The sequence below is a fragment of the Typopeltis vanoorti genome, chromosome 21, assembly GCF_054136105.1.
Source record: "Typopeltis vanoorti isolate ZY-2024b chromosome 21, IOZ_Tvanoo_1.0, whole genome shotgun sequence".
NCBI classification, from domain to species: Eukaryota; Metazoa; Arthropoda; class Arachnida; order Uropygi; family Thelyphonidae; genus Typopeltis; species Typopeltis vanoorti.
In genome coordinates, this window is record NC_143569.1 from 80,081,759 (window position 1) to 80,095,929 (window position 14,171).

Here is a 14,171-nt window from a genome sequence, read left to right on the forward strand (position 1 = left end):
GTTTAGAGAGTCAATCAGGTGACATCTTGTTTTGGCAATGAGCCAATAAGGTCATAGTAGGATTCAGCTATTGATGTCACATATTGGAGCTGAGAGGAGGGCATTTGTCAGTGTGTTATGTGATTGCTATCAAGTTGGTTTTTTTTTTTTTTTGTGTTCTTTCATTTAGTGAGCTTGCAAAACGCAATAAAATTAAAGAAATGGCACAAAGAGTTGACTGGTCACCTAGAAAGCGATGTAAAAGAGTACTATTAAGTAAACAATGCTACGGTTATGAAGAAATTAGAAGAAAAATTGGTGGAAACTTAATCAAAAATGGCATTTCTAAATTTTTGAAGAGGTATAAGGAGACTCAGTTACTACAAAACCAGACTGGTAAAGGTGCACAACAGCAAGTGATGATAGAAGAATTGAGAGACTGTTCCTATGTGACAGAAGAAAATCATCTGTACAGAAGTTTTTTTGAGGCATAAATCACAAGGAAAGAAAGATTGATCTTACAAGAACCTGAACTGGCAAGACCCCCCCCCAACAAATTTCGTGAATGAAAATGAGCAGAAAATAAGTTCACAAAACAGCTGATATGTTTATTTTTACTTTAAGAAAACCATTCGATTAAGACTTCGCTGTAAACAATATTTCTGAAGACATTTTTTATTTTTGGCTGCTAATGCCTTAGCTTGCCAGATATAAAAACATGGTAAAAAATAAATCTACTAATGTCCTTTATTCCCTATAGAGAGAGAGAGTATGCAAGGGCCATTTCAGCCTTATCTAGCTTTTGGAAAGTGAGGGGGCAGTGCAATCTCTACCAGTAGCTAATCAGAGATAACTGGCCCAGGACTATCACTAATTATAAGCAGCATCTGGCAAAGAGAGGCAGATAAATATCGTGACCTTTGGCCCCTACCTAACACAGCATATTATTTGGTTGAAAAAGTGTGGATTCTAAGGTCAATTTTCTTGAATTTATGAAAAATTTAAATCTGCTTAAATGGCTTAGAAAAAGTTCCTCTAATCGGTGACTAGAATCGAACTTAGAATAGTCTTTCTTCATGCAGCCAAACATTAAGGATGCAAATACCACTTCCACAGGTCTGACAGAAGGCTCTAATGAAATTTTTGTTATGAGTATTGGGATCATTGACAACATCTAGGATTTTGTTATAGTAATCAGTTTCTATCAATAATGACAGAAATATTGCCTTTATCTGCTTTATTACTGATAATACTAAGATTATTTTTTAAATTTATAGCTTGTGAAAGACACAGAAAAGAATTCAGATTATTTTGCTATTGGTGATCTTTTTGAAAATTATATTATTGGATCATTTTCTAGTTTGGTTTGTGCTTTGATAATTTTATTTTATTTATTTTAAGGAAAATTTCTGAGGGAATTGTAAAATTTAATCCTTCAATACTTAAGTTTTTTCACGGTTAGCATGTGGTTTGATAGATTAATAATCTAACTTAATATGCCATGTTTGTTCAAATAAAGTGTGGTGGAAGTGAACTCAGGAGAGGAAAGGCAAGGCTGGTGATTTCAATAAATTTGTTAGATTATTCAATTTCTGTTATGATGCTGTTTTTATTATATAAGAAGTATTATTAATTAATGATTGGATCTGGTTAGAAATATTTGTCCATTCTTTAAGGGCCTAAGAGACATTTTAAACAATTTTTATTTATATGAATGTAGCTGCATGTTTCTATTATTTAGTGCTGTTATGAGATTAACTTTTGTTGTTCCCAGGGGTTGATTCATTATATTGAACTCTGGCAAATTTCGACATAAAAGCTTTTCAAAAATTCTATGTAGTTTTTGCTTATAGCATTTCAAAATAGTCATTTCTATCCATCCATTTCCCTCCTTATCACTATCTCTTACTATAGCATATATGTTGATGATGTCTTGGAAATGAGAAACAAAAACTATTCTGCTCAATAAACACTTTAGGCACTGATTATAATTCTCCATCGAATATGAAGATTAAGAAACATTTTTACAATTCTCTAATTGAATCAGATTCTCATATTAATACTAAAGTATACTACAAACATTGGTTACATTTCTCCTCTTATCATCCTTAGTATAATAAAAAAATCTGCAATATCAACAGTGTTTATTAATGCATAAAAACACTCAACCTTACTCACTACTTTAATCAAAAAAAATTACACACCTTATATCTTTTGTTATTAGCAACATCCACAACAGCTAACAGAAATTTGCCCTCATCCCAGAATGAAAAATCAAATACTTAAAAAAATTCCATATATTCATAATGTCCACAAAGCCATCAAATATATTAAATATTTAAATTGCGAAATTGTTTTTACCACCACTACGAAAGAAATTATGTAAAGTGTCACTACTAATCTCTTAGTATATGTGAAAATGTATCAAAATAACAATGCCTTTAGGTTACAATTAGTTTGTACATATGCATTAATCCTATGACTGGCATCCTGAAATAATTAAGTTAGCTTACTCAGTGATGGTACACAGTAACATTACACGTGACAATTAGTGCAGCTATAGGTATTACTAAAATTTCATGAACACTAAAATAACGTCCTTCACATTAAGTTTAAATCTGTAGTCAAAACATGTCAGTTGCACTTGATAAAACAGGCATATACAGAGCTTTTATTCAGTGAATGACAACATTTCATTAATCTTGAGAACAGAATCCCAATGGCCCATTAACTTGACCTGAGAAACCTAATTATGCTATGACAGTGGTTAATTCTATTTGCATCCATTCTCTCTCTCTGGATGGTTTATTTATCTTTCATGATGAAAAACTAGCCCCAAAGAAATAACCCTGCAACCCTCATATGACAGCAGCTAACTTCCCTTCATCTGAAAAGCCCTTAAGTTTGCGTCCTAGATGGAATTTGAACTCTATTCTTTTTTCAAATAGCATCAGTTATCAAATACACTATTCATTTTTTGCATTTCTGTGTAGAAATGCATATATATATATACAGGGTGTTCGGGATAAATTTGACATATTTATAATTAATTATATTTTTCCGTAAGTTACATGTATTAACACACACTTCTCTTCATTTAAAAGTTTGGACCCTTCTTCATTCATATACAAGATGTCAGAAAGGATGGATAGCTGGAACCCACCTGAATCATGGAAGAGAATAACTTGTATCATGATTCGTGCCCGCCATCAAAATAAGGATATTACGACTGCTGCCCAATGCTCCCTGAATACAGTAAAAACAATCAGGCATGAACTAGAGACTTGCAATGGTGACTACGAGGATGTAGCAAGAAGAAAGATCCCTAGCAGACGATCTGATTGCGTTCGTACAGCAGAATTCCTCGCAAATCTGCAGGAACAGGTGTTGAAGAACCCTGGCATTGGAATTCGGGCTTTGTTCGTGGAGTTGCTAACTGTAGTCAAGCCCTGGATAACAAGGGTAGCCAATGGTAGGCCGTATGTATGGCAGCAGGATTCGGCCCCTTGCCACACCTCTGGGAAAAGTCAAAAATCGTTGTCTGAAAATTTCTACGACTTCACCAGTCCAAATGTTTGGCCTCCAAACTCCCCAGACCTTAACCCCATGGATTATTTTGTATGGGGCGCAGTTGAAAAAGACACCAATCGCACTTCCAGTAATACAAAAGCCCAGTTAATGGATAAAATTAAAACAGTTTTTGCGGCCCTTCCCAGGGAGACTGTAGCATCAGCTTGTTCGAGGTTCCGAAGCAGAATTGAAGCTGTGATCGATGCTAATGGTGGTTATTTTGAGTAAATCTTGTTGATAGTATTGTAATTAACTCTGCCTGTAATGTTTTTTTGTCAATTCATTAAATTTAATAGATACAAAGAAGATTTTCTTTTTCCTTACGAAACTGTCAAATTTATCCCGAACACCCTGTATATTTTTAGAATAAAAGACAATGAAGTTAAGCAGATGCTTATCCAAAAAGATAAGCATCTTTGGTATACAACCTTAGCTTCCAAAAATTTTAAAACCAACAAAATTTCTTGTAAACTTACCAGTAGATTGTATATGCTTCTGCTTGTGCTGGATCTTTAATGTTTGGTTCATTCAAAAGATCTTGGATTCCTAAAAGGATCTGATTTAAAAAAAAAAAAAAAAATATATATATATATATATATATATATATATTAGTTATGCTCAGCATAAGTGAGGTTACGAAAAATTGAAAATCAAAAACCTTACTTAAATCTGAAATATTCAAATACCACACCATTAAGTAATTAAGTTTGATGCACATCAAAAAATTACTAATTTTCTGGTTGTAAACCCTTTATTTTACAATATTATATTATATTGACATATTCCATGAAGGTAACAAAGAAATTTACTGTTTTACAAGTATAATTTGAAACATCAGAATTCTCAAAAAAACATACATAAGCTTACTAAAAGAAATATTGCCTTTAAGAGAATTACTCAAAGATGTGCTGAAAAAAAAAAGAAACACGAACCGACCATATATTCTGAAGAATTTGGCCTTCATATAACATACTTTCAGGTTTGTTATACGAAGAAAAATTATAAAGAATAAAAGGCTTTCACCAATAAAGACATGGTTAAATTTCTTTTTTCTTTAAAAAATAAAATAAAAAAATCTATTCAGTTTTACCTGTTTCTTCTGTGATCTTTCTGCTGCAATAAATAATCCAACATTTCACATATGAACAATCCTGAAGGTACAATTAAGTGACTATAAAAACAAAATTTTCCCTCCCCCCATATTGGTTAAAACAACTATGGCTATCAAATCTAACATACTGAAGAACAGACAATACCACAGAAATTACAGATAAGAAGTCCACACTATAAATAAGTTCCATTTGTAGGTATGGATCTAATGCAGTCAAGAGGAAGTAAAACAGATTGTTGCATTGCAATGAACTCTATGATCCTTAATACACCTTGAGGAAAGATTCAGTTATTGAAAGCAAGAAACTTGTATGCACTTGCATGTTTGTGTATGTGTTAAAGGAACCAAGTATTCAGAGCTTGCATTAAAACTGTTCAACTTCACAGAAATACTGCATGAAGAATTAGTTTCAAGTAAATAGCATACCTAGCAAAGTATTGTAATTATATTACTTGGAGTATGATTTTTATTGATAAGGAAAGCAAATCAAAAATGGATATAGTTAGTTAGTTCAAAATTAGAAATGGACAGGAAGAACTAACTGGATTTGATAATTATCATATGTGGAGTTATGCTGTTCATACAAGGGGGTGCAGAAAGCAATGTTAATTTATTTGCAAATTCTAGCTATATAAATTAAAGCAAATACTGCATACATAGTTGGTTCTTATTATAGCAAACTGAGGAACTACAAAAAGTGTTATATACTGGATAGCTTGCTATAATGAATTTCTCTAACTTATGAGTTTTGATAGGACTTTATGTTGGTTTATTGTTTTACCAATAAACAAGGCTGGAACAGCAGAGTCACTAAGGGTAAACTTTAGAGAGAATAGGCAATTAAGGTTATCTGAAGGTGTGGATAGAAATTCCTTGCAATTCTCCTTTATTTTAAATGATTCAGAGGATATTAAGCAGTCTAAAGATGTATCTTCAAAGGACTGAGTCTTCGCTTATAACCCTCCTTGATGAGGAGAAGACTCTCCCCTCCCAACATGGCATGCCAATTATCAGAAAATTTTTTTTTAGACATACTGAAATATCAATCTAAACACAGACTCAGCTATTATGAATGTTTAACTTATTTAAAAGTATCTCAGCAGTCTTTTTCATCTCAATAAATACCAATTATGTTGAAACAGTATTTTAAAACTTCCTTTGATACCTCCACCTGTTTTCCTATTGATATATGTTGATGTGCATACTTTTAAATCCTGTGAAATCTGAAGTTGTTTATATATACTGACTTCACTGTTTGTTTTCGTTCTCAGGGATAGTGTGCATATATAATATGCACACTACCAGGGCACTATAAAATTAAACATTAATCATGTTGTAGCATCATATTTGCATGTGCTTTAAGCCAATGCAAAATAAAATTTGATTCATTAGGGTAATTCATGATGTACATGACTACCAAGTTAGAACAAAATTATAAACAAAACTTTATTATAAACTGAATTAATTTTTTTTTTTTTTTTTTTTTTTGTAATTGAAAGTTTTTGCTCTAACATAACAGTTATATATTACTGCTGTGTTAGCAGTAATATATAACTCCATACTTCTGTCCTGATGAATGCTGATCATGGAGGATATTTAAGTGTCAAAGCTGGATTTTAAATTAATTGAGGGAAAATAAGCTGTGATTGATGTAGTTTAATAAGCAATCTAAATATTCTCCAGAAAAGTGAAAATTCCTGACCCCATTTTCACAGAAATTTGAAATCTGAATTTATCCATCTCAGACAAAAGTTAAGATGAACCTAACTCTTCTTTCCAGCTTCAATTATCAGTGGTCATTGGTGCTACTTGAATGTTGCCTTTTTATTTATATATTTTTTAAATGTGAATCTCACCCACGAAAGGCTGAGGGTCAGATAATCTGAAAACACTGTTCTAGAAACAAAATATGGAACTTTTTTCAAGATGCTTTGGACCTTCAATAAGCAGGCAGTAATATTCATCCATCACTGGAAAACATTTACAAACATCCTTGTGGGAGGGGTGATTCAGGGTCAAAGCTGTATAACTGAGAAGAGACCTCCATATAGCCTTCAAAGGAATGCAGAGAACCGACCAGTGCTTCTGCCCTAATGTCCAATCCTCACCTTCTCATGCACCCTGTTAGGTATCTACCTGGATACTGAATGAACAAGAATGGGCTGGCAATTTGGGATTTAGCTGAGCAAATTGTATTCTTATTGGCTTAAACCAAAATATAAAATGATGGTACAACATGACAGAATTTCATGCCTGTTGGGGTATTGCCCAGTTAAACAACCCCATATAAATAAATTTATATGGAATAAGAGAGAAATTAGTCAAAACACTAAATTAGCTGTATATAAGATGGTTTTCAAGCCAATTTTAACTTATGGATTTGAGAGCTGGTTAGAAGTAAAACACTTGACCAAAGACTAGACTGCAGATATAAGAGTCCTGAGAAAGATTAGGGGTGTGAACAGATGGCATCAATGGCAATATCATATTAAAAACGAGGATATTGGAAAAGAACTTGACATTGTCAGCATTCCAGGAATGAGTTAACAGAGCCAATCTCAGGTGGTATGGTCACTTAAACAGAATGGGAGAGGAAAGATTATCAGGAAAAAGACCCAGAGGAAGACCAAGATATAGGTGGGTTGATACAGTAAAAAGTGCCTTAGAAGATAGAAATATAAGATCTGATAATGTTGGAGTCTTGACAGGTAACAGATTAATTTGAAGAAAAATTGTAGACAGGAAGTTAGTAATGATGTAATTTTTTCATGTAGTACTATCATATCTTGTACACTCCTTGAGGGTACATGGCAGGAATTTGATAACGATGATCCTTGTGGGATTCAAACTTAAAGTTTGGTGCTGGAATGAGTGTGCTATACATTCAACCAATCAAGATTTTTGATAACTACTGACTTCCCCCCAGAGTGTGAATTTTGGCACGTTTTATTTTCACCAGAGTACAAAAATTATATCAGGGAAATGTGTTCAAGCTATGTAGCTATAAAATTTGGAATTAGTGTTTCATTTACAATTATGTGCTGGAATAACTAAAATAGCAGTGCCTGAAGATTCTGTAATTTGCATTTTTGAATCTGCAAATTTTGAAACATATGCACAGATGCTATATATATAGCATCTGTGCATATATTCACTAATATGTTGTTAGAGTTCCATAATTTCCTCCTTTTGATCTTTAAATAAAAATCTTCTTGTCTTGCTCTCCTAATGCCGGTATTGTGTAATGTCCCATTAGTGATATCAAAACACAGAACACAACATGGAAATATATGAAGGATATTGTGACCTATATGATAAAGATCCATTTTCACCAGAAACAATTGATGCAGAAGAGGAACTTATAACAGCACTGTCTGAAAAAAGAAGTCGACAGTGGACAGAGAAAATTAAAAGCTTAATATGAAACATAGTAGCAGAAAGGCCTGGCTCTTACTCAAAAAATTATCTGGTGACCCAACAACAGCAGCAACCAGTTATAAACACAAACCAAATTGCGACTCAGCTATCTCTGAATGGCAAACCGAGTACCAAAGGAAAAATACCTAAAGGTTACATTAAAAAAGTTAGGGATTCAGAAAATAATCTCTTCAAAGCATCATTTACTAAAGAGGACCTAGGAAATGCCCTAAAACAGGAAAAGGTACTGGTATTGATATCAGATACTAAGGAGTCTGGGAGAAAAGGCAACAGAGTGGTTGTTAGAATTTTTCAACTTTTGTTGGAAAGTTGCTAAAATACCCAGCATATGGAGGAAAATCAAAATGATACTATCCTGAAACTAGGAAAACCTGCTGAGGATCCAAAGAACTACAGACCTACGCAAGACACTGAAGCTGTATGAGAGGTTAATCTTGAACAGATTAAGTCCAAAAATAGAGAAAGTGCTGATAAAAGAACAGGCAGGATTTAGACCAGGAAGATCATGCACTGAACAAATATTAAACTTAACACAGTTTATTGAAGATGGCTTTGAAATGGGGTTAGCAACAAAAGCTGTATTTACAGATTTGACAGCAGCATATGACATACTAAATCTTAGATGACAAACAGCTATTGGTTAGTGGAGGTATTTAAGGTCACTGCTGTTTAACAAGGGATTCTTTGTTGATTTCCAAGGAAAAATGATCACATGGCATATCCAGAAAACTGGTCTACCTCAGGGAAATGTGCTCTCTCCCCTCGTCTTCAAAATATATATATATATGCTAACAACCAACCAATAAACCCACGGTCAAGAACCTTCTTATATGCAGACGACCTGGCAATAGCTTATCAAGAAAAATCCTTTGATAACATTGAGAAGCAGCTCACACAAGAACTAGAAGCCCTTACAGTTTACTATAAGGAAAATCAAATCCCAGTAAAACCCAAATGTATCTTTTCCATCTCAATAATAGAGAGGCAAGGAGAGAGTTGAATATAGAATGTAAAGATGTGAAATTGGTCAATTATCCAAATCCAACTTACCTAGATGTTACACTAGATAGGATCTTAAATTATAAGCGACACAAAGAAAGGACAACAGCTAAAATTCAAACACATAATAATATTCTGCACTGATTAACATCATCTTGGTGGGGTGCAGGTCCACATGTACTGCACACCTCTGCACTGGCACTTTGCTTTTTGATAGCCAAGTATGCTGGCCCTCTTTGGGAAAGATCATCTCATGTCACAATTGTTGACAAGGTTCTTAATGAAACATATTAGCACATTACCAGCTGCCTTAAGCCTACAAAAATTGACCATCTATACTCACTGTCTGGTACTGAACCTCCTCACATCAGAAATGACTACACAGAGTAGATGAGTGGAAACAACAACTAAATGATGAATGGCATTTATCATTTAGTTGTTGCAGTACATAGGAGGCTAAGATCAAGGAAAAATTTTATTCACTCAGTGGAACCATTGGATGATTCCATAAAAGCTACAAGGTTAGCAATGTGGCAAGAACAATCTCCAGAGGCTCTGAACTTCAACTAGTCCTTTCCTTCTGGCTTATATCTAGACTGGCAAAGATAGAAGACATTGAATAGAATTCATTCCAGAATGGACAGATCAAAGCAGAACATGGCCAGACAGGACCACACAGACAATGACAGCTGCTCATGTGTGAAACATAAACCATGGATCATCTTCTGCAATGCTGCTTAATAGACAATAATTATATATGTACTTGAGAAGATTTAATGCAGTGTAATGAAATGGCCTTAAAGTATACTAATCACTGGATGAGTGAAATCTGACATTTTATGTTTTTGCATAACATTTTATGCAAGTGGCATTTTTGTCTTTTAATGTATGCACTTACATTTTCTGTAGTTCACACACAAAATAAATAGTAATATCAAAGAGGCTGGAGGGGATTCTCTTTAAAGGGATAGAATATTAAAGTAATGCCTTTTGTGCTGTTTAGAGGCATTAAGCCTTATATATATATATACAGGGTGTTCGGGATAAATTTGACAGTTTCGTAAGGAAAAAGAAAATCTTCTTTGTATCTATTAAATTTAATGAATTGACAAAAAAACATTACAGGCAGAGTTAATTACAATACTATCAACAAGATTTACTCAAAATAACCACCATTAGCATCGATCACAGCTTCACTTCTGCTTCGGAACCTCGAACAAGCTGATGCTACAGTCTCCCTGGGAAGGGCCGCAAAAACTGTTTTAATTTTATCCATTAACTGGGCTTTTGTATTACTGGAAGTGCGATTGGTGTCTTTTTCAACTGCGCCCCATACAAAATAATCCATGGGGTTAAGGTCTGGGGAGTTTGGAGGCCAAACATTTGGACTGGTGAAGTCGTAGAAATTTTCAGACAACCATTTTTGACTTTTCCCAGAGGTGTGGCAAGGGGCCAAATCCTGCTGCCATACATACGGCCTACCATTGGCTACCCTTGTTATCCAGGGCTTGACTACAGTTAGCAACTCCACGAACAAAGCCCGAATTCCAATGCCAGGGTTCTTCAACACCTGTTCCTGCAGATTTGCGAGGAATTCTGCTGTACGAACGCAATCAGATCGTCTGCTAGGGATCTTTCTTCTTGCTACATCCTCGTAGTCACCATTGCAAGTCTCTAGTTCATGCCTGATTGTTTTTACTGTATTCAGGGAGCATTGGGCAGCAGTCGTAATATCCTTATTTTGATGGCGGGCACGAATCATCATGATACAAGTTATTCTCTTCCATGATTCAGGTGGGTTCCAGCTATCCATCCTTTCTGACATCTTGTATATGAATGAAGAAGGGTCCAAACTTTTAAATGAAGAGAAGTGTGTGTTAATACATGTAACTTACGGAAAAATATAATTAATTATAAATATGTCAAATTTATCCCGAACACCCTGTATATATATATATATATTGAACTATGGTTTTAGTGAGTTTTATGTACATCTATCTATCCTTATATATTTTATTATTACTTTTTGATTTCCTTCAGGTTGAAAATGGAATGTTCATTAAGGTTTCAACCAAAACCCAAGATTTATGTAATATGTTTGGCTTCCAATACAAATGTGTTTTGAAAGAGTTAATTTTGCAATACCTAATATTACAGTAGTTAATGATTAAAACTCAGAGAGATGTAGAATATAAATTTTTTTTAAATTAAATCATACACATGGAGAATTTCAATCGACTCCCCCTGCAAATCACAGCTAGAGGAATAGAGAACTCAGTTTCTCCAGGCAGAATAATGGCTGCAAAATTATTTCCTAGCTGACCATGTTGTGTTGCTTTCTTATATTTACAACTATTTTCAACCTTTGTGCTATATCTCCGTAATACACTCTATCGGGTAACACGTGGTACCTCTGAGGGACAATGGAATTTCCTTGAGATCAAGGCAGTACCAGAGTGTACGAGATTTACCCCTCGTAAAACGCCAAGAAATTTATTTGTTTCGCTGCACCACTTAGTGCTATTAGATTATTAATATTAACAACTAAGAGGTAATCTCAGGAGAGTACTTAATGATACCTATCAACTCTGCAGACGTGGCCAAAATTTCCCCTTTTCTTTTTACAAAATATCCTGCATAGGTTCGCATTAATATTTTATAAGAGGATTCCAGAAATCACAGAAAGTCTTTGTTAGAATCAAAAGCAAGGTTTATTAATTCTCAAAAGTAGATACACTTAATAACATTAATTCAAATCCCATCTTAAGGGAGATCCATACAAAGCATAAAACATTCAAACACTACTATTATACTTATAACATATTATGTAGCAGCTATCTAAAGTAAGGACTACATTAACACTCTCTAATGCATTATTTATGTATTATTATCACAGTTATTCTAAAACTCCGTAGCTCTGTCAGACTACTCAAGATAACATTCATATCTTTCACAATCTCTTTATAATTTATCAATTCTTCACTCTAAACATATCCTTAATTTCATTCAATATAAAAGCAAACTTTAACACATCGACAGATAATAAGAACAAATTCAATATCCTTCTAAAGTGATAGCAATACAACCTTGTCCTATATCATTAATGTTCCCTTTTATAACATATTAACGTGGCACAAATCTTCATTCATATTCAGTGAAACACAAACAAAGTCTACTTATCTTCCCCTATGGTTCTTTATTACATCATAGGTTCACAGGAAACTGGCCTTCTGCGGACAGCCAGACTTGCTTTTTTTCTGTGGAGATACTGCCGCCGCGACTGCCTTAATCGGAATCCCTCAGGTTCGGGGGCACTGGCACTCTTAGCCACCACGAGAGGGGAACACACAGGAGATCCAGAAACAAAAAAGCCTTGTTTCCGGGTCGCATGACCCTTATATTTCCCTCTTTTCTTCTCGGCGTTTCTCGCCCTTTTCGATGTCCAGCCAACTCTCACGTGCTATTACGTCACGGCGTCCATCCTCTCCCCCACTATCGCATGTATGCTGACGTCACGTTGTTTGCTTGGAGTGAGCCACTCCCTCGCATACGGCTCCGTAACCTTTGGACCTGACTCCCCACTCCAACTGTTGAATTTGTGCTTACATTCTATACTTCTTTTATACATGTTATTTTATAAAGCTCTGATAATGTTTTACATTTTCAATATTAATTAAACCTCATTTGCGAATGGCACAAAACATATATACTTATTTAACCCTTTCATAACAGAACATGCTTGATATATATATATACATAATACTTATTTTACACTTAGAGGCAATTTACTGTATTTATTTCCCTTTTTTGTTTGGAAACCCATGTTAGATTGTGATAAGATAGGAGTTCATAAAATTCCACTCTATCACAATCCAACAACTAGAAACCCCTCCTGAAACATTACAGGTTCAGTCTAGTTCTATTCAACAATACTATCTAGCAGCTGGTCTTCCCCATATTGTTCACCATAATTTAGAAAGCATCACACATATTGCATGCTGGAAAAAAAAGTAAACCAGTTTTTTTTTTTTTTGCTTTGGCATCCAATGACTGTTTCGTGTAAGCTTGAAGTGCCAAAAATTATATGGTGGTATTATGTCATGGCAATGAAACACACCTTCCACTTAATGGTGTCGAATGTAGTGTTTAAAAGTTAGGGCTTCCCTCTGAGAGATTTGGATGCTGCAATCAGTTGTTCCTGGGTTGATAGAAAGAGAACTAGTAATATTCTGAAATCTAGTAATAAAAGAGTTGTGAAAGATCTAGTACAGTTACCCATTCAGTACGTAACTCTCAGTTGAAATAAAGATGCCATTTTTGCAACAAAAGATAACTGACACTGGGTTTAATAGGTTGTGATAATATAGATAGACTAGTTTTGCCACATATGCTACTGGCTTCTTTTGGGTTAGAAAGAACAAAAAAATACAATAAGCAGTAAAATTAACCATTACTAAAACTGAACATGTAGGAACCATTACACAAAAAGTAAAAAAGGTGGAAGATGGCACAGGTTAGTCATTGTTGAGTAGGTATGAATGTTAGTTGGCAGAAAATTAAAGGCAGATATGTGGAAAGATCTAATAAGTGACTTCCAAATATCACAAAATCATTTCCTAGTTCCCATTTTTTAGTAGAAAAATCTACATATTCATCAAGATGTCATTTTGTTAAAGCCAAAGAAACTTTGTTGCTATAATCTTCAGGATTACAGAAGCATTTTCTCAGTCTCATGATTTAAAAAAATATGCATAGTTTTATTTTAGTTGTTTCTTCAATGAAATTTGCTGATACTGTAATAAAGAAAACACAGCTGTCAATGTTTTTTTCAGTAAAGAAATTACTGTTATCCCACTCAAAAAAACCTTCACATGGTGTAAATGTAATTAACAATAACATTTTTAATGGGAAGCTCAAGGTTGTATTTTGCAGAAAGTTTGCCCAAGCGAATGTGTGCATGCACACATGGACATGAGACTGCTTGCTTTGTCTGCAAGCTACAATTAGTGCTGGATACATCTGTATTTAAACATTTCAAAGAATCTTCCCGAAGTCAATGGTCTTATCACAAGAG

The 14,171-nt window shown here is 34.3% G+C and overlaps 1 protein-coding gene across 5 annotated transcripts in view; it reads right to left on the minus strand.

The window, feature by feature from the left end:
• Window positions 1-14,171, minus strand: part of lwr (ubiquitin conjugating enzyme lesswright) — a 101,840-nt gene that overhangs the window by 14,566 nt on the left and 73,103 nt on the right. For all 5 annotated transcript variants that reach the window (XM_090410966.1, XM_090410962.1, XM_090410963.1 and 2 more), the window contains exon 6: window positions 4,026-4,105. In XM_090410966.1, coding sequence (XP_090267092.1) covers window positions 4,026-4,105 — 80 coding nt within the window. The remainder of the gene's footprint in view (window positions 1-4,025; window positions 4,106-14,171) is intronic.